This window comes from Rhincodon typus, chromosome 4, assembly GCF_021869965.1.
Source record: "Rhincodon typus isolate 14 chromosome 4, sRhiTyp1.1, whole genome shotgun sequence".
Taxonomy (NCBI): Eukaryota; Metazoa; Chordata; class Chondrichthyes; order Orectolobiformes; family Rhincodontidae; genus Rhincodon; species Rhincodon typus.
The window spans coordinates 79,498,144-79,518,651 of NC_063335.1; the positions used below are offsets into that span (position 1 = coordinate 79,498,144).

Here is a 20,508-nt window from a genome sequence, read left to right on the forward strand (position 1 = left end):
AGCACTGTTGCAGCTATGTCATCATGCAGCAGCATCAGCATTCTGATGAGCTGATCAGGGCAACCGCATCATGACAGTACCCACCAGAGAGTCTGGCCATCAACTGTGTCAAAGGCTATGTAAAGCCGTTTGTCTGTTCCTCGCAGTTTTCTTGTAATTGACGTGCTATAAAGATCAGATCTGTTGTTCCTCAGGACAGTCTGAAGCCACACTGCGATTCAGGGAGTATTTCCTCTGATAGTGGCAGAAGTCTATTGGCAAGGACATGTGCAAGTACTTTGCCCATGTTTGACAGAAGAGAGGTGCCTCTGTAATTCCCACAGTCAGCCTTATCACTCTTTAAGAATATAGTCACAATCAGAGCATCTGAGGGGAGTTCTTCTTTGAGTCAAATCTTCAAGAGCAAAGCATGTTTGTGTTCATGGAGCTCCTTTAGGATCTCTGCAGGAAGTCCATCAGGACTAGCAGCCTGGTTGTTTCTTCGGCCCCTTATTGCATCTTATACTTCAGTCGCACTGGGAGGTTCTCTCATGTCACCTTGCATGGATCTCTTTGGGATTTGGCTGATATATTTCCAAGTTAACATTGGTATTACAATTGAAGAGATCTTGGAAATGCTCTCTCTAGTGGGTGTTTATTGCATTGTTGCCCTTGAGCAGTTTTTGTCCTTCTTTAGAGCACAGTGGTTTTAGACCATGGTAGCCTGGATTGTATACTGCCTTGGTAGCACTAAAGAAGCCTTATATGTCACCGCTGTCTGCCAGGTCCTGGATTTCCAAGGCTTTATCAGTCGACCATTTGTTTTTGAGCTCACTTACCCACTTCTGCACATCAGCCTTAGCTTTGACATAAGCCCTTCTTTTAGTCTTGTACTTGATATCATTCTGCCAGTCACAGAAGGCTGTTCTTTTCTTGGAGATAAGCTGTTCAATTTTCATGTCATTCACATTGAACCAGTCCCGATGGTTTCTGGACTTGTACCTGAGAGTCTTATTGCAGGTACTGAGAACAGTTGACTCCAGTGTTCTCCTATGTCCTCTGGATATTCCCAAGGTAGGGTTTTAGCAAATGAGACCTGTAAATGTTGCGTAGTGATTGTGTCATCCAGTCTCTCAATGTTGAATCTTGGCCGGGTCTGCTTCTTCTGAACCCTCCTCTTTCTGTGTAGTTTGATGAATATTGTGGAAAGATAAGGTGCTGATCAGTCCAGCAGCCATCTGAGTCGATCATAGTCCTGGTGACATTTACGTCTCGACGGTCTCTGGAGCGAACAATGACATAATCAATCAGATGCCATTGTTTCAAACATGGGTGCCTCCAAAATGCTTTGAATTTGTTTTTTTTCTGATGGAACAGTGTGTTTATGATGGTGAGATCGCACTCAGTACATTTTGTGAGAAGAAGGACTCCATTAGAGTTGATGTTGCCAGTACCTTCCCTTCACTTGGTGCCATACCAAAGGTTGTGGTCTCAATCTGTCTTGGCAATGAAGTCTCCAAGAAGAATTATCTTGTCCTGCTTGGGGATACTTGACAACAGTGTGGCAAGGTTGACATAGAAAGTCTCCTTTACTTCCTCCTCCGAGTCAAGCATGGGGTGTAAGTGCTCATCTAGTTATTGGTGAGCAGATGGTTATCCCCACAGGAGGTTCAGAGAGGCAACTGATGAGCTGATTCTTAACTATGAATCCAACACCATGAACTCTGGGCCCATCAGCAGCCTTCCCTTTCCAAGAGAAAGTGTAACCACCTTTCATCTCCTTCAGTTGCCCTTCGTCTGCAGGCAGGTTTTTGGAAAGAACAGTTAGGTCAGCCTGGCATCTCTTCAGTTCTCTGGCTATGATCACAGTTCTTCTCTCAGGTCAGTCACTGTTAGCTGGGTTCACCAGTGTTCTTATATTCCTGGCTCCAAAGTTTATTATTGTTCCTTTCTGACCACATGTGGCTGATCCCTCTGGATACAGTAATCAAGTTGGGAGTTTTTAGAGCAAGTTTTCCAACTCCCTCCACTACTTGGGTGAGCAGCGTGGATCCTGAATGGGGCTGCTTAGCTCAGTCGTGGGCTCAGCTGCCAAAATATTCTGTCTGCTTTGTGCAGGAGCAAGACAACTGAATCTGGCACCTAGTACCTAAAGTGTCCGTTTATGACTAGGGGTCTTCCAGATATCACAGTCCTGCGCCCTCCACCACTAGCTGATTGCTATTGGACTTTTGTCCCGGATGTAATGAGGACACATACCTTGTTGGAGGTCGCCTGTGCTTGACATCTTTTAACATGGGGAGGCTGAAGTACAGACAGCCACCACACAGACCTTGTCAGATAAAGGTCAAAGGCCACTGGCATGGAGACCAAGACGACTGGCAGCCCTTCTCTGCTGCAGCCTTCATTCACCTTTGCACCGCTGTGATGCTCTAATTTAAGTTCAGCTGTCATTCGTAACCAGCTCCGCCATTGAGATCTTCATGGATCGCGCATTGTCTGGAACCTCCCCCTTGACCTTACCATCATGGGTGACCCTGCCAGGAGCTACACTGCGGACGGTTTAGCTCTCAGGTTCCTTGGTTTGCACAAACCTCTCCACCACAACAAGGTGGCAAGCTACAGAGATGTTGCAATAAATGCAGCAAAGCAGAGAAATTACTTCTTACCCAGTGGAAGATGTGATTGAACAGTAATAACAGCTTCTGTCAATGCTGCAGTGAGGAACAAAAGGCAGCAAGTTAACTGAAGGACAAAATGAGCCTACCTAGCCTTACTATCTCGGTATACAACTAACAGTTGTCATTTGTTATTTAATATTGGAAAAACAAAAGGATTAGCTACTCAACTGTATCCCCTCTGTGTCCTTCTGCCTGGCGTGGAGGAGTGTCTTGTACAATCTGCTGCTGCACACTTTCCAATTCTATTCCTTTATCCACTGCCTGGACAAGTGCGGGCATTCTGTTTAACCACGAGACATGGGGATCCCCCTGGAGGGTTCTCTATACAGGAGTCCTCCCACTTTCCATTGAGGATCCAGGGTGGAGGATGTTGCATGCAGCAGTTCCATGCAATTTTAGGTTAATTTGGTTCATGGCCTCACAGCCCAACTGTGAGTTTATTTTGCAGTGTTGTGGAGTCTGATAGACCATGTATATATTGTTGTGGACAGTTCCATTCCCCTTTATAGTTATTTGAGAAATCTTTGTTGTTACCTTTGGTTGCCGTACAGCAGCACGCTCTTGATCTTTGGCCAGTCAGTGTGGACAGGGGCAGGCAAGTCAGAGGTCGCCTCGTGGGTCTTCGCCGGGCCTGGATAAAGTGACCATCAACAGGTCCAGGTCTCAGGCTGGGGAGGGAGTCAGAGTTCCCAACTGCCTTCCCTTCTTCTGTGGCTACATTTGCACCTGGCTGTCCTTGGAGAGGGAACGTGTGGTATTCCCCAACACTCTTGATGCTGTTGAGAGAGGTGGGCACCACAGCGGGTGGAGTACCTTAGTTCCCCCTCCAACTCCATTTTGATTTAATTGCCTTCTTGTCTCCTGGCCTTTCCTTGCACTGCCCTTGATGGACTTTGTGGATAAACTGATAATTATTCAGAAAAACAAGTGATTTAATGGCAGTGGGTAACAGTGCAAAGTTAGGCATGAAAACATTTCTGGATATAAAAAAATACAAAGAAGAAAAGAAAAAAGAAACAAAAGATTACTCTCACTGTGAAGTGTGCCTTTCTTGAAGTTTAGCTTAAACTGACAAGGATGTAGGATGACTTTTGCCTTAATAAATGGAAAACTGATGAGTTGACATTTGGATCATTAGCGAACTGACTCAGGCTACTGAGTGGAAAACATTTTGTCATTCACCAGCCAGTTAATTTAAACAGGTTGGACTGACTGCTAACTGAGGCACAAGAGATAAGAGTTTATTGATGCCTGAACATTATGAGGGAAAATTGATTTGCAACAGCAAAAAAAAATCCAAATAGCTAATTGAACTTTAGTTTGATTTCCTTTAGTTTGACCTTTTACTGATCATTTATGCTTTTGAATTAATTCAGCTACATTTCATAGTATTTACCGTGTTGCCCAAATACAAAAGTTATCTCACAAAAAATAATTTCAGATCTGACAAGGGTATTCTGACTGAACTCAAAGTAGAGAACCAACAGAAAATGGGTCGTTAACTATATTAAAAATGCATTTGCACCATTAGTAGCATATCTGAAATGCTTATCCACTCCAGGAGGCTGCAAACAGTGCTGGAGAATTCTGTGACAACAAGGTGCAGGGCTGGATGAACACAGCAGGCTAAGCAGCATCATAGGAGCAGAAAGGCTGACGTTTCGGGCCTAGACCCTTCATCAGTAATGGGGGAGGGGAAGGGGGTTCTGAAATAAATAGGGAGAGAGTGGGAGGCGGATAGAAGATGGATAGAGGAGAGGATAGGTGGAGAGGAAACAAACAGGTCGAAGAGGCGGGGATGGAGCCAGTAAAGGTGAGTGTAGGTGGGGAGTTAGGGAGGGGATAGGTCAGTCCAGGGAGGACGGACAGGTCAAGGGGGCGGGATGAGGTTAGTCGGTAGGAGATGGGGGTGTGGCTTGAGGTGGGAGGAGGGGATAGGTGGGAGGAAGAACAGGTTAGGGAGGCGGGGACGAGCTGGACTGGTTTTGGGATGCGGTAGGGGGAGGGGAGATTTTGAAGCTTGTGAAATCCACATTGATACCATTGGGCTGCAGGGTTCCCAAGCAGAATATGAGTTGCTGTTCCTGCAACCTTCGGGTGGCATCGTTGTGGCACTGCAGGAGGCCCAGGATGGACATGTCGTCTGAGGAATGGGAGGGGGAGTTGAAATGGTTCGCGACTGGTTTGCGAACCGAGTGTAGGTGTTCTGCAAAGCGGTCCTGGACTGACCTATCCCCTCCCTAACTCCCCACCTACACTCACCTTTACTGGCTCCATCCCCGCCTCTTCGACCTGTTTGTTTCCTCTCCATCTATCCTCTCCTCTATCCATCTTCTATCCGCCTCCCACTCTCTCCCTATTTATTTCAGAACCCCCTTCCCCTCCCCCTTTTCTGATGAAGGGTCTAGGCCCGAAACGTCAGCCTTTCTGCTCCTATGATGCTGCTTGGCCTGCTGTGTTCATCCAGCCCTGCACCTTGTTGTCTCGGATTCTCCAGCATCTGCAATTCCTACTATCTCTGGAGAATTCTGTGTCTTTTTTTGTTAAAGGATGCAGGGGGAAAAGGAAATCAACTGAGTTTCAATCTGGACTCCAAAGGCATTTTTATATCAATTGTCGAACAAATCTGGTTTCAATTAACATAACGGACTATGCTAATCCATCTTGACCATGTACCCTACTACACTGGAAACCTAGTTTGAAGAATTCAGAATCTTCCGCTCTGCTTTTCACCAGGGTGGAGAGCATCTCTGCCATGGTGAAAATGCTGGATGATATCAGGAATCACAAATCCCACCCTTCACCTCAGCCTCCCTCATTTTCACAGGGGGGTCATTTAGTGTGGGCAGTGGTTCATGCATGTGCAGTTTCTGTGAGTGGTTAGCCATTTAAATGCCTTCACTGAAATAGTATTTGGGATTCCCCAGAATGTGGAACATGGAATGTGGACATTAGACAAGGGGTTTGTTCCCAGCGTATGTCTGTTGGATAGCCAAGGCACACTTTTGGAGAGCTGTGGTACCCCTGCGGATATAGTCCCAGGCCACCTTGGAGGTGGGGACTATAGTTTCTTCAGGGATAGTGGAGTCAAAGTTTTTTGGGGAAAGATCAGGTGACATTTAGGACAGCTAACTGTGGGGAAGTTTGTGAATTACTGTTTGGAACTGTCCAACTTATCAAGACCTGTCAAAAAGTGTGAGCAAATGTAGACCTATCAAGTAATGTCATAACAAAACCAGTGCTTCCTTTTCTAGCACATTTTGACATTACAAAATACCCACTTTAGTATTGTGCTATGAACCAGATCAAACTCATTCAAAATATATTAAGAAGATACCCTCGACCCTAACTTTTCCTTATTTTACCCAAGATGGCGAATTTCAAGACTAGGGGTGCACATTTTCAAAGTGAGAGGAGAGAGATTTGAAAAAGACATAAGAGGCATTTTTTTAATGTACAGAGGGTGGTTCGCATGTGGAATGAACTTCCTGAGTAAGTGGTGGATGTGGGTACAATTACAACGTTTAAAAGACATTTGGATGGATATATGAATAGGAAAGGTTTGGAGGGATATGGGCCAGGAGCAGGCAGGTGGATCTAGTTTAGTTTGGGATTATTTTCAGCATGGACTGATTAGACCAAGGGTCTGTTTCCATGCTGTATGACTCTATGACTTTATGACTCTATGTAAGTGTCAGGCATTACATTCTGGATGCAATTTGATTGGTCAAACTAGTGGCCTTGAAGCAAGACACACTTTATTCATACACTGTAGTTAAAATACAACAAAAGAAAGAAGAAATCGGAATAACTTAACTCTATTGGAAATCTTAACAGAATAATAAATTATTTAACGACTAAACAGTGACTGTACCAATATAGTGACAGCCCATAAACACACCCTTGCCAAAGGCAATTTCAGTAAAACAGATTGTCTCATGTGCATTTCTACAGTCCAGGAGGAGAAACACCAAGAGAAAACTCTGACAGAGAGAGTAGCAGGAAGAGATGCACTGCAGCTTCCAAACCCAGTTTCAAGACCCTAGTAACTGCACTGAAAACTAAACCTACAAAAAATCCTGATTCAGTGGGAGTTTGACCCGACCCATTCAGGCTGCTTCTATTGTTCCATCTTTTAAAAATAAAAGGCCTCACCAGCTGTTTACTTTATTGGGTTCAAAATGACAGCTCATTACCTCTGTCTTAAAACCTCTCTTCACACAAAAGGAACAAAATAAACCTCTTAAAGCCATAGTATCATCACAATTGAAATACCTGCTGCACTGAAACAAATATTTTTTTCTCTCATTTTATTCTTCCCCAATACAGGAAGGTAATAAAGCAAGTTGCACCAAATCTGTCACCTTACATCTTGTTGAGCTGATCATTTTTAATGAGTGAACTCAGGGAATTGTATCCACAGGCAGTTTAACCATCGGAAGGTATTATACAAAACATGATCCTTTCACAATCTTATCTGGCATTCACACAAACATACTTTCCAACAAAGGCCATGGGATAGTATCCAGCAGTGAAAGGAAAGGCTGCTTTCTCATGCCCTTTTAAGAAGAAATGTGGGAGCACTAAAACCTTGCCCCTGTCACACCTAGCTCAGCAGAGATTTGGGATCAAATCTGTGCTTCCTTAATTTGTATTCAGATAGATTTACTAACTAGACAATTCAGTGAGAAAATGCAGTACATTATCATTTGGTGATAACTATAATATTTGGTGATAAACTATAAAACAAAAAATATTGTTTTGCCAATTCCCACAATGAGACTAGAAAGTGAACCCGAAAATGGAAAAGTCTTCACTCAAGCGAATTCTTTTATATATATATATAGACGTGCAGTAACATGTGCAAATTCCTTAACCACAGAATCGCTTGAAGAAAAGCTTATTACCAGCAAGTGGGATATAATCTGTTGGTTTTTTAAATTCATTCATAAGATAGGAAGTTGTTGGCAAGTCCAGCATTTTGTTGCACACCCCTAACTGCCTTTGCAAAGTTGATGTTGAGCATCTTTCTTGAACTGTTGCAGTCCTTGTAGGCACGCCCACAGTGCAGTTAAGAAGAGAGATCCCGGATTTAGATTCAGCGACAGTGAAAGAACAATGATGTAGTTCCACTTCAGGATGGTTTGTAGCATGGAGGGTGAGTGTAGACACAGTGGGGCGCATGCTTCCATTGTGTGGGGATTCTACAATTCTATGATTCTATGAAATTAAAGCTGTTTCATTCATGGATAGGTCAGTTCAGCTATTTGGGTGGTTTCAATGTCCCTCATCAAAAACCATTGTGTATTGTAGGCGATCTTTGTGGAGTCATTAGTACCACTTCAGAAATGATAATATTCAATAGCAATAGCCATTTGGTTCCAAACTGGCTGGTATAGACATCGGCTGTTCCTTTGTGCTGATTTGATTAGAAGGTTTTCACAATGCAAAGCTGTAATATGCCAAATAAGTGATAGGTTAGCTTCTGTCCATGCAAAGTTTCTTGAAAGTCAACTTGCACATGTGGTGAATGGCATTTTAAATCCAGCAAGGGTCTTTCTTCTTTTAAAAAAAATGGTGAATAAGAAGGAGTAGTAGTATTAATAAAAAAAATCTCTTTTCGTACCGAGTGGGTGTGACAGCCCCCTTCCAATAAACACTCTGACTTCACAGACGAACTTCCCCTCTATCCATACTACCTGCTATAAATGACTCAACAGCTGCATGAAAGAACCTATTACCTTCCCAAACTCTAATAAATTGTCTAATCTTCGGAAATTAAACAGAACTTAGTTGCATTTAGCTGACAGTCCTAATTTAGTCCTATATCTAAAGCCATTGCAAGAAAGAGGAAATTGTATTTGACGCTATGATGGAGAAACACAGGACAAATTTATCATTTACCTGAGACTTAGGTGTTGTCCAATTTACATTTGGCCAAAAATGTTCTACTGAGGGAGCTTGGCATTGTTGGAGCTGCTGTGTTTTGTATTAGATGTAAAACAGGTGGATATAAAAGATCCTATGTCCAGTATTGAGGAAAAAACATTAATGAAGTTCTTATGAGGAAAATGGAGGAACTGGTAGACCTGGTTCTTGAGAATGAGGTGGGCCGATTAGATCAAGGGACAGCAGGGGAACATTGGTTCAGTGATCTTTGTATCATAAGTCACAGTAGAAAATTATATTAGTCAATCTAAATTAAGAGTAATCAACTCGCAAAGAGCTGAAATTTATTGGGGCAAAATTGGAGTTGAGTGAAATATACTGGATTCAAACTACACAAAATAAATTATCTGGTCACTGTTGCATTGTTATTCGTGGGACCTTGCTGTGTATAAATTGGCTGCCATATTTTCTACATCATAGCATAATCATTATTTGGCAATACCTCATTGGTCATAAAGTGTTGTAAAATTCCCTTGGGTCATGTAAAATGTAAGTTCTTTCCTGTGTCAGTGGAAAGATTAATCAATACATGACATATTGTGCACTTTATAGAGATCCCACTCTTTTCCAAATTTCAGATAGAAAACCTGCCCAATAAGAGTCACCAATTTTATCTCAGCCTTTGCTAAAATATGGCCACCTGCTATGAACCTCCAACTTAGTTCCATATCTGACATTTCTCCTCTTCTTGATTACAATACTGATAGACGTGATTTGAAAAGTCAAACAAAAGGTGTGCAGAATACATAACTGTTGTTATAAATCTCAAGAGGAAATAAAGGCACACAATAAGTTTATTTATTCAGGATTAGCATGAATAATGCAGTTTTTTGCTCTGTTCCTCCTCCAGATTTCTTTTTTCAATATATATCTCACCTGGAATTTGATCAAATGGAACCCTTCAGAGCAGCACCCTGTCTCTGTTTTTGTTTCAAGACAATTGGCTTCAGCGGTCATTCAGAGAGTTGTCAAAATATGAATGCATTTTTAACTAATTAAAATGACAGTTATGTGAATTTGAAAATATTATATTTCCATAGCCTGAATCAAATACCTTTATGAGTGATGTTATATGTGACCTGAGTCTCACAGAGTTGCTATTTTGCCATTATCTTCTGGATGTGTTGTGTGATAAAATCATCTTTTGACTTTCTGTTGTTGCTAAGGAGCCTCCTTCACATACCAAGTGGCATGTGAATTTCAAGCACACACTGTAGATGATTTACTTTTAAGTTGAATAAGTGAGAGATTGAGCTCAATGGTGCTGTATTTAGCATAACTATAAAAGCAAGGCACTTTTCTTTATTTTCGAGATTTTGCTAGTTTCTTCTGAATTCGGCAGTTTTTGTAGGTGTGACACATCTCCATGAACCTGCAGCTATATGATAGTTACTATGTTTTAAGGGGCACATTTTCACCTTCAACTGACTTACCAGAGTGATCCCACCTTCCAGTTGCTTGGCATTTCAATAAACCAGTGCCTGCCATACTAACAGCTCCATACTGGGCCTACTACAGTGTTCCCACAAAGCTCGAAGTAAGCTGGAGGAACAACATTTTGTTTTCTGTTGGGCACTTTACAGCCTCTAGGACTCTCCAACACTGAGTTCAACAACTTCACTGTGTGATCTCTGTCCGTCATCTTGATTACAAACATCCCTTTCCTACCTCTGCTGGGCTTTGTTAGATTTCAACAGATTGGACTTTTTTTTACCTTTTCATGTCTATTTTACTTCTCTGCCTCTCCTTTACCAACATTTGCACTCCCTTTGTCTTTTGTTCTGGTAATCCTCAGCATCTGTTCCACTCGATCCTCCTCCTCCTCCTCTGCCAACAGCATAAAAACCATAATTTCCCAGCCCCTTTTCAGGTTTCTGAAGAAAAATCATATCAGACTTGAAACACTAATTCTGTTTCTCTCTGCAAAGATGCTGCCAGACTTGCTGAATTTCTCCAGTTCTTATTGTTTTTATTGCATATTTCTAGCATCCACAGAACTTTGCTTTCATTTGCCTGAGCAGGCATCCAACTTTTCCCATATAACATGAAACCTACCAGAATTTCATTCCATTAGTTTAGAAGTTACTTTACCCTACCACCAAGTTAGTGAAGATGAAAATGCCTTCCAACGAGTATTGGCAAGGTTCGCAGTAATGGATGGGAGGGAGATAATATTTTGGGAGAAGGTGAGAGGGGAGATACAGAGAACACTGATCCCCTCATCAATCAATGTAGATACTCATCCAGCAAACCTCATATTCTACCTCATGTATGTTGCCTTACTATACAATAATCTTCATGTTGATTTTATATCCTTAGGAATGTGAATTAAGCATAATATAAGTTTCCACCACTCCCAATAAGACACTAAAATATCTATGATGGCTGCACTCATTGGCAGAGGGAATATGATGCTCTTAAATCCCATGTACAATATTAGTTTTAGCAGAATTTCTATTTTTCTGCATGACTGTATTGCATTGGGCTGGTAGATTTGCATCAGAAATGGATTTAACATGCGTTCGGCAGACGAGCATAGCTAGGGTTTCAAAGAGCTGAATGTTCCCATCTCAACATCAGCCTTAGTTCTGGTTTGGGATCCTGGAAATGACCACGTTGGAATGTCACTCACAGTTTTCCTGAAGATTGTCAGTTATAAGCCACCTCCAGAAGGCCTGGTGCAATGGAGGACAGCAGACAGAACAGGGAAGCTGGAATCCCCCTCACACACCTGCTGCCTTCTCTGGCCAACAGCTGAATCATGAGAGATGGATTAAGTAAAGTTACCCAAAGTTAAAGGTTGTCAAGGCAGCTCTGCCATGTGGAGTGTGTGTCCTGTAAACATATTGAAGTCATGGAGTTACCCATGACCAAGGAGACCTTATGCAAGCAGTGTAACCAGCTGCTGAAACTTGAGCTCTGGGTTTGGGTGATCGAGTGGTGGCTGGAGTCACTGTGACACATCCATGAGGCTGAGTTACTTGTATAGCATGTTTAGTATGGCTGATACAACACAGATAGAACACATGCTGGCAGACAGCGAATGCATGGAAGTATAGTTCCTGAAAGAAGTACAACCAGAACCAGGTCTGTGACACTCTGGATTCCTCAGCTGGTCAGAAATGGAGGCAGAAGGGTAGAAGAGCAGTAGTGACAGGGGATACATTAGTTTGGGGAACAGAGAGGCATTGCCATGGCCATAGACATGATTCCAGATTGTCGCCTCCACAGTGCTGGGGTCAAGGGTGTCACAGAGCAGCTGTCGAACAGCCAGAGGTTGCAGCCCACATTGATGCCAATAACATAGGCAGGAAGGGGAATGACGCCCTGTAAACAGACTTTAGGTAGCTAGGAAAGAGATTTAAAACAGGACTTTAAAAAAGCAGGAATCTCAGGATTACTATCAGTGTGTGCAGAAATAGGAGGATTAAGCAATTGAGCACTTTGGAGTACTGGTGTAGGACAGAGGTTATCTGTATCCTGACGTGCTGGAACAGGTTCAAGAGCAGGTGGAGTCTTTTTTTTCATTCAAAGAATCCCTTCGGCCCAACAAGTCCACACCGACCCTCAGAGTATTGCCCCCCCCCCCCTCCAACAAACACTGCAGGCAATTTAGCATGGCCAATCAACCTAGCCTGCATATCTTTGGATTGTGGGAGGAAACCGGAGCACCTGGAGGAAACCCACACAGACGAGGGGAGAATGTGCAAACTCCATACAGACAGTCACCCGAAGGTGGGATTGAACCTGGGTCCCTGGTGCTGTGATGCAGGAGCACTAACCACTGAGTCACCATATAACATGAACAGGTTACACCTTAACAGAACTGAAATTAACTTCATCACATGGAGATTTGCTGCTGTTTTTGGGCAGGGGTTAAACTAAATTGGCAGGGGATTGGGAGATGGAGCTCAAATTAGAGGGAAACAAAACTGATAACTTGAAGTAGAAAAGAAATAAGCAATAGTATAGGACAGACAATGTAAAGGCAAATGTCAAATAGGATCAGAATGTAAAATTATGTTAAAACAACAATGTCAAAAAAACAAACAAAGTTCTCCGTTTGTATAATGCATTCACAATTTAAAGGCAAAAATGGAGATTATTGGATATGATTTACTTGCCATTACAGATACATGGTTAGACATTAACTAAGATTGGGGACTGAACATCTGAGGTTATTTGTCATTTAGGAAGGATAGGGAAAAAGGAAAAGGAGTTTGAGCAACACTCCTAATAATGAATGTGATCAGTACATTAATGAAAGAGGATCTTGCATTGAAGGCTTAAGATGCAGGGTAAATGTGGGCTATGGCAGGACATGTGGGAAAATTGGGCAATAAGTGTGTTGAGACCCATCTTAATATGGGGATCACCTGACAAGATCCTTTGCTTTTCACAAGCAGCACGCAAGGTTCTGACCAGGCAGCAGCAAGACGCCAAACAGACAGGGATTAACACTTGTTATAAACCTCATTAATGTCACAATACACCTCATTAGTATTCAGCCTCCTTTCTTACCAAACAACTCAACAACCAAACAGATTCAGCTCACCACTCGTTCCAAATGATCTCCATGTTGGAAACTGGGCACTGGCATCTCAGGGCACACTCCGTGGGCACCAGTCACGTGAACCCCATGTTCACAAACATTGGCATCTGACATGCACGTCCCCGATCCACTTACAGAAAGTTTCTGCACTTTAATGTTGCTCCTCATACTGCACACGTTAATCCACCTGTTTGGACATGTTATAACATACCTCCAGGGCAGATGGAACTTGAACCCAGACCTCCAGACCCAGAGTAGGATCAGTACCATTGTACCACATTTATCAAAAGGTATCTATTGTTATAATGTTGCTGCAAAGGACATTGTACTGATGGACACACCTATGGACTGGACTAAGTTGATAATCGCTGAACAACGATTGGCAGAAATTGGAAGTGAGAGCTTTCTGAAGAAGGGTCTAGGCCCGAAATGTCAGCCTTCCTGCTCCTCTGATGCTGCTTGGCCTGCTGTGTTCATCCAGCTCTACACCTTGTTATCTCAGATTCTCCAGCATCTGCAGTTCCTACTATCTCTGAGAGCCACCATCTGGGTGTGATAGGTAATTAATGAGATGAGTTTTGTAGGATAGAGCAAGAGAACTCACTAGACCTCACAGCAATAAACTCTTTAGAAAATTCAATCCAACTCAGACTTTGCCAAAAAAACATAGGATTTAATCCTGGAGAATTAGTTTTGGTGGAGCTAAGAAACAGCAAGAAGCAGGAAACATTGATGGGAGTTGTTTATTGACTACCAACAGTGGTGATAATGTTGGACATTGCATAAATCAAGAAATTAAGGATGTGTGTAACCAATGATCCCCCTCAACTGCATCGGCTCCTCCAAGGGGTGCACATATTAACCTCCGTGCTCACATATTCCCTCTGGTTTTACAAACAGCAGCTAGAGAAATTAGAAGGAACATAGCATATGAAATGGGTAATGTAGCACAATGGGAAACTTTGATTTATAACTAAATAGGCTGTTTAGAACTAATGCTATTGAGCATGAACTCCTGGAGTGTGTACAAGATGGGTTTCTAGAGAAGTTCAGTGAAGAGCCAACCAGGGATTCAGCTATTTTAGATTTAGTATTATGCAATGAGGAAAGGCTAATTAATAATCTTGCTGTGAAGGAGCCTTTTGGAAATAATTACCACAATATGGAGTAAATTTACATTAAATTTGAAAGTGATATAGTTCATTCTGAAATAAGTGTCTTAAATCTGAACATAAGAAGCTATGAAGGTATGAGGGTCAAGTTGGGTTTGGTTGATTGGGAAAATGCACTAAAAGCTTCTACTGGTTGACAGGCAGTGACTAGTTTTAAAGATTCCTGTGTGGTCTACAATAGATATACATTCCTCTATGGCACAAAAACCCTACATCAAAGGTGAATCAAACATGACTAACAATAAAGTTAAATGTAGCAACAGATCACAGAACTGGCTTATGAGGGTTTCTGACAGGAGCTTCCAAGTGGAGTTCCTTCAGAAATTCTGAGTGTACTCAAATTCTGACGCAGTGCAGAAATGTTGGGGAATGTCAAAATACGTGTCCTTTTTACAGCACTCAACTGCTGTATTCTGAAACATTAAGGTCCTGACAGGCACTTTGTCAACTGTTGTCCAATAGTAAGTATGTAAGGTAAATGTGATTAGGGATGCTGGGAGCATAAGGTGCAGATGGGTAGGACTATGAGGTTCTAGATGTTAAGGTTTTTTTTAACTCATCCATGGGATGAGGACGTCACTGACCAGGCCAGCATTTATTGCCCATCCCTAATAGCCTCAAGGGCAGTTAAGAGTCAACCACATAGCTGTGGTCCTGGAGTCATGTGTAGGCCAGATCAAGTAAAGATGTTAGTTTCCTTCCCTGATGGACATTCATGAATCAGACGGGTTTTTTCAACAATTGACAATAGTTTAAAGTCATCATTAGACTCTTAATTCTGGATTTTTAAAAAATTTAATCGAAGTTCCACGTCTGCCTTGGCAGGATTTGAACCTGAGTGCCCAGAACCATTACCTGAGTATCTGGATTAATAGTCTAGCAATAATACTACTAGGTCATCACCTCCCCAGGTTACCAGGTAAGTACAGTGCCAACTGGATAGGGGTAGGGTACCAGGGAAGAATGCTAGATATGTAATGGATAGAATGCCAAGTAAGTAACAGAATAAAGTGCCAACTGGATAGGATTTAGGATTTGGGATGTTTAGGATGCCAAGTAGGAAGGAGGTAGAGTGCCAAGTAGATAGGGTGTCAGGCTGTAAGGTTGCCAGGTAAGTAATGCAGTGTTTAGGGTAGGTAATTCTGGGTTTAGGAAATTGGGTCTGGCAAGAGGTGGGGACATCTAAAGGGAAGATTGGGATTGGTCTGGCAACAGGATATGGAGGGGACCGAGTCAGCGGCAAGGGGATGATGGATCAGGTCTGTTGGCGGGGTGGGGGTTGTGGGGAATTGTGGAGCATGGAGATTGGTAGGGAACAATTTGACAGTACAACAGATGGCATCGCTCAAATGATAAACTCCCAACTGGATCAGAGCCACAATTAAACCAAGTCTGACCTAAAGAAAAACAAAAAATTCTGTCATATATTAACCAATAATCTCAAGTTCCAGAATATAAAAACAGAAAAACTATGAAGCTATGTACACACGTTCATTAGATGGCCTGATGTGTCCCACTGAAGTAATGGTGCTAACTTTGTTAGTTAAATTGAGAAACCAAAGTTGCACATTGTATGCTAAATATAAATTTTATTTTTTTCAGGATGTTTGATTACCACGGCCGTGTTCCACCACCACCTCGTGCTGTTATACCAATAAAACGTCCACGTGTCACTATACCTGTCACACGCAGAGGAAAAGGTGGTTTCCCCATGAAAGGAGGTCCACGGTCCACAATCACAGGCACAGCTTCTGCAGGACCCAAATGTAAGCTTCTGCTATAAATGAGCGTGCTTGGCTAATGACAGTCTTTGGAAAGTCATCTACTATATGTCAGCATATGTGCTACCTCAGCAACTGAAAAAAAATGCTAGCAAAATCTTTTCATTGAAAATTATAAGATAATGGAATATTTCAAATAATAGTCATTCGAATTCAAATTGCAATTTTTTGGTACGAGATAGTTTAGGACTGCATGTCAAGCTGGCATTTATTCAAGTTTTTAATTGGCAAAAAGGAATGTCATTGTTCAATAAGCAGTACGTTCATCATATCTGTGCAAAAACATTGCCTAGGGTTAGAGTGTTCTACAATGTTATAAAATTGTTGCTATATCAGAGTGGCTAGAGCCTACATTAAAAACAAGGCACAATCCCAATGTATGCCAGAAAGGAAAGGGCCAAGGAGAAAAATAAATCCACCCTGGAATTCTATAACAATGCATTAGATATTCTGCAAATGCCCTGATGCCTGACAGTCTGGACTGAACCGTTTTTGTCTGGCTTTGGGCTTCACATTTAAGTCCGGCGGAGCAGTGGCTGGAAGACAAGAGATTTCAAAGGGCTGAGGTGTTCTTCATGCTAATCATGGCCCTCTAATTTTTCTTGCTGCTGCACAGACCCTCCGAGCAGCTTAGAGGAAACGTTGGTCATGAGGTTGTATCATGGATATGGGCTATTAGTCATTGGAAACATGGATTTCTTGGGTGGAGTATGAGGATACATCTTTAACATATTTGTGAGATAATTGCAATTTCTCTGGAAAATATCCCCAGTGTTCAGATGGAGAATCCTTGTTCCATGTTCCTTAGGTTGTTGCTCTGAAGACCAGGAGATTGTTGACAAACGTTCATGACCCTAGTCATGATTTTTTTTTTCTCAGAGGCCTCCCTAAAATCATGCACTAAAACATAAAAAAAAATCACAAAAATTAATGAATGCCACTTCTTAAAATGCACCAAGGACAGACTTGATAAGACAAGGAAGGTAATTTTAATACCCAAAATGGCAGGGTTTGAATTGGGTGGGAAATTTAGCTGTTAAATATCTGAAACATGTACTTAGAGTCGTAGAGTCATACAGCACGGAAACAGACCCTTCGATGCAACCAGTCCACACCAATCATAATCCCAAACTAAACTAGTCTCACCTGCCTGCATTTGGCCCATATCCCTCCAAACATTTCTTAATCATGTACTTATCCAAATGTCTTTTAAATGTTGTAACTGTATCTGCATCCACCACTTTCTCTAGAAGTTCATTCCACACACAAACCACACAAACCAAATTGCCCCTCATGTCCTTTTTAAATCTTTCTCCTCTCACCTTAATAATATGCCCCCCAGTCATGAGATCCCTCACCATAGGGAAAAGATACCTGCCATTCACCTCATAATTTAATAAGTTTCTATAAGGTCATGGATCAACCTCCTATATTCCAGTGAAAAAGTCCCAGCCTGTTCAGCCTCTCCTCATAACTCAAACCCTCCATTCCTGACAACATCCTGGTAAAACTTTTCTGATCTGTTTCCAGCTTAGTAATGTCCTCCAATAACAAAGCAACTAGAACCGGACACAATACTCCAGGGGAGGCCTCATCAATATGCTGTACAACTTCAACATGATGTCCCAATTTCTATACTCAAAGGTCTGAGAAGCGTGCAAAACACCTTCTTAACCATCCTGTCTACATGTGACATAAATTTCAAGGAACTATGTACCTGAACCCCAGGTCTCTCTGTTCTACAATATTATCCATGGCCCCATTTTTAATTGCGTAAATCCTGCCTTTGTTTGTTTTGCCAAAATGCATTCATCCAAATTAAACTTCATCGGCCACTCCTCAACCCATTGACCCAACAGATCAAGATCTCTTTGTAACCTCAGATAACCTTCTTCACTGACTACTATACCACCAGTTTCGGTCTGCCCACTCCAAATCAGACGTTAAACAACAAATACCCTCCAAAGAGTTGATTTGGTTGTTGAAATCTTTCATTGAAGTTGCACACTTCCAACTTAATGATGTTTATATATTTAACCAAAAGTCATTTGGATCTCAAGAAACATAAAAGAAGGTGAAAAAGTGTTCATTCAGAAACTACCTTTACAGCACTGCTTATGGGTTGGGAGAAGCAGGAGACTAAACTGCAAATCCAACAAACTAATCGGTATTCTCACCATTATCTTCATAATTTCACACTAATCCCCTCTGCATGATCATGGACTGTCTCCTGCACTCCATTTTTCGTCCAATTTTATTCTGACTCCCATATCTATTCCTTCAATTTCATCCAAATTTCCCTGTTTCTCCTTTGCATTGTTCCCGAATCCCATCCTCCCCATCTTTCCCCCCAATTTTTCTCCAAAGCCCCTTTCATTTCTCCATGAAATCCCCATCTCTTCTTTCTATTTAAAAAACAAACATGTACCCCATGTTTTAAAAATCCATTTGGGGTAACCTAGCCATAACTGAGCTTGAAAATCAGAGCTATGGTTTTAATTTTGAGCTGCCTGCTTAGAAGGACGAAACTTGTAGAGAAATCTTTATTCTAAAATGGAAGTTTCTTTTCTGAAAAAGGAAGCTTGCAAAAGCAATTTACTTGCATGGCTATAGATGTATTTTTCAAGTAAAAGGAAGAGACAGTAAGTCTTCAGTTGTTCATGCCAGATTTGGTGATTAATAACCAGGTGTATTTCAATCTATGATCAGAGAGGTGGCTGCTGTTTTGAGAAATGATGGAATGATAAGTTGTCTGGCAGGTACATTAATGATGATGCAGCATTAATTACCACTTCACCACAGATGCAGAAATCAATCGACATTTCATTTCAAACAGGAGGTGCTGGAACACTAACATATAGCTAGGGTTGAGACTTTAAACTCTGTGTTTTAACGTAAGTGAAAAAACAAAAAGTAAACAAAACCTTGGTGTTAAGCTGTTATAATTTAGGCATTTGAAATCTGTTATTCATGCTTATGGCTTTTGAAATGGTAGCAGAATACGCTAATTTTATTTTCTATCCAGATTCCAGTGTAAAAGCACGTTTATTTTCCTCCTTTTGAACATTGTCCTCTTCTGCTTCATTGCACAGGTGCAAAAAGGGGACTGTACTGGGAGGGAGATCGTTCCGAGACATCTACATCAGTGTTTCATTGTAGGCAATCAAGCAGGCAGAGGATGTTTGGTAAATGGAAATTACTAGTTACAGACACTTCCTTTATAACATAGGGTAATGAGATGCATCAATTAATGTTATTGGTGTGCAAAAGTCTTCATAATAGCTTCAATTTACAAAATTGTTGTCATCCTTTGCCTCAAACGTACAATCAGTTCACAGGGAACTTTAAACATAAAACTTAATTGAAATTCATGAATCTCCCCGAGAATCATTTGAAAGAATTTTAATAAGGGACATTCTCTATAAATAGAACAGTTAGAAATCAAGAAGCGGTCTCTTCAGTTGAAGAGTGAAGTCTGACGTAAGCAGGTTTATCACAATCAGTTTATTTTGATGTGGTTGAGCTCCATCCACTTCATTGCACTGATGCTGATAGATAATGGTTGTTCTGCCCACTGACCCTTTCACACAGAAACCAGGAGCAGGAGTACGCCACTCAGCCCCTTCAGCCTCCTCCACCATTATCAATATGGTCACAGCTGTTCCTCTATCTCAAAACCATATTCTCACTTTCTACTTATACTCCTGAATGCCTTTAAAATCTAAAAATGTATCTCTTTCTTGAATATATTCAGTGACTTTGCCTCCAAGGCCTTCTGTGGTAGAGAATTTGACAGGTTCAGTACCCTTTGAATGAAGACATTTTTCCTCATCTCAGTACTAAATGGCCTACCCCATATTCTGAGACTGTGTCCCTTGGTTCTAGACTCCTCAAACAGGGAAAACATCTTTCCTGCATCTAGTCTGCCCAGCCCTGTTAGAATTTTATATCCTTCAGTCAGATCCCCTCTCATCCACTTTAGTACCTAAAAAAGTCAAAAATCTTGCGTTTAACTCACCTGGTTTGAAATTGCGGTCATTTATGCCACTATGATCCATGTCGGGAACGTCCTGAGTTCTCTGTCCTTCCTGCTGCAGGACTCATTCCAAGTTGCTCAGTAGGACCTTGTAACCCATATTTTTACTCAGGATGTCTTACACGGACATTAATTACCCAGAAAATGCAGAAAATGCAAAGAAAGGGGAATGTTTGAACAGGTATTTTTCACTGTACAAGACTTGGAAAACCTCCCAAAGGTAATCAGAAACATGACATGAATGAGAGGGAAGGAATCTACCACCATGGGAAATGTGGTCAGTTAACTACTGATCTAAAGGCTGACAAAACCGCAGACCAGGTGGCCTGCATTCTAGGAGCTTAAATGTAGCAGTTTC

General features: G+C 41.7%; 1 protein-coding gene across 1 annotated transcript in view; it reads left to right on the plus strand.

Annotated features, from left to right (window-relative positions):
- LOC109930330 (RALY RNA binding protein like) overlaps positions 1-20,508 on the plus strand; it is a 428,249-nt gene that overhangs the window by 301,622 nt on the left and 106,119 nt on the right. Inside the window, exon 5 of the mRNA XM_048595997.1 lies at positions 15,936-16,099. Within this exon, the coding sequence (XP_048451954.1) occupies positions 15,936-16,099 (164 nt within the window). The remainder of the gene's footprint in view (positions 1-15,935; positions 16,100-20,508) is intronic.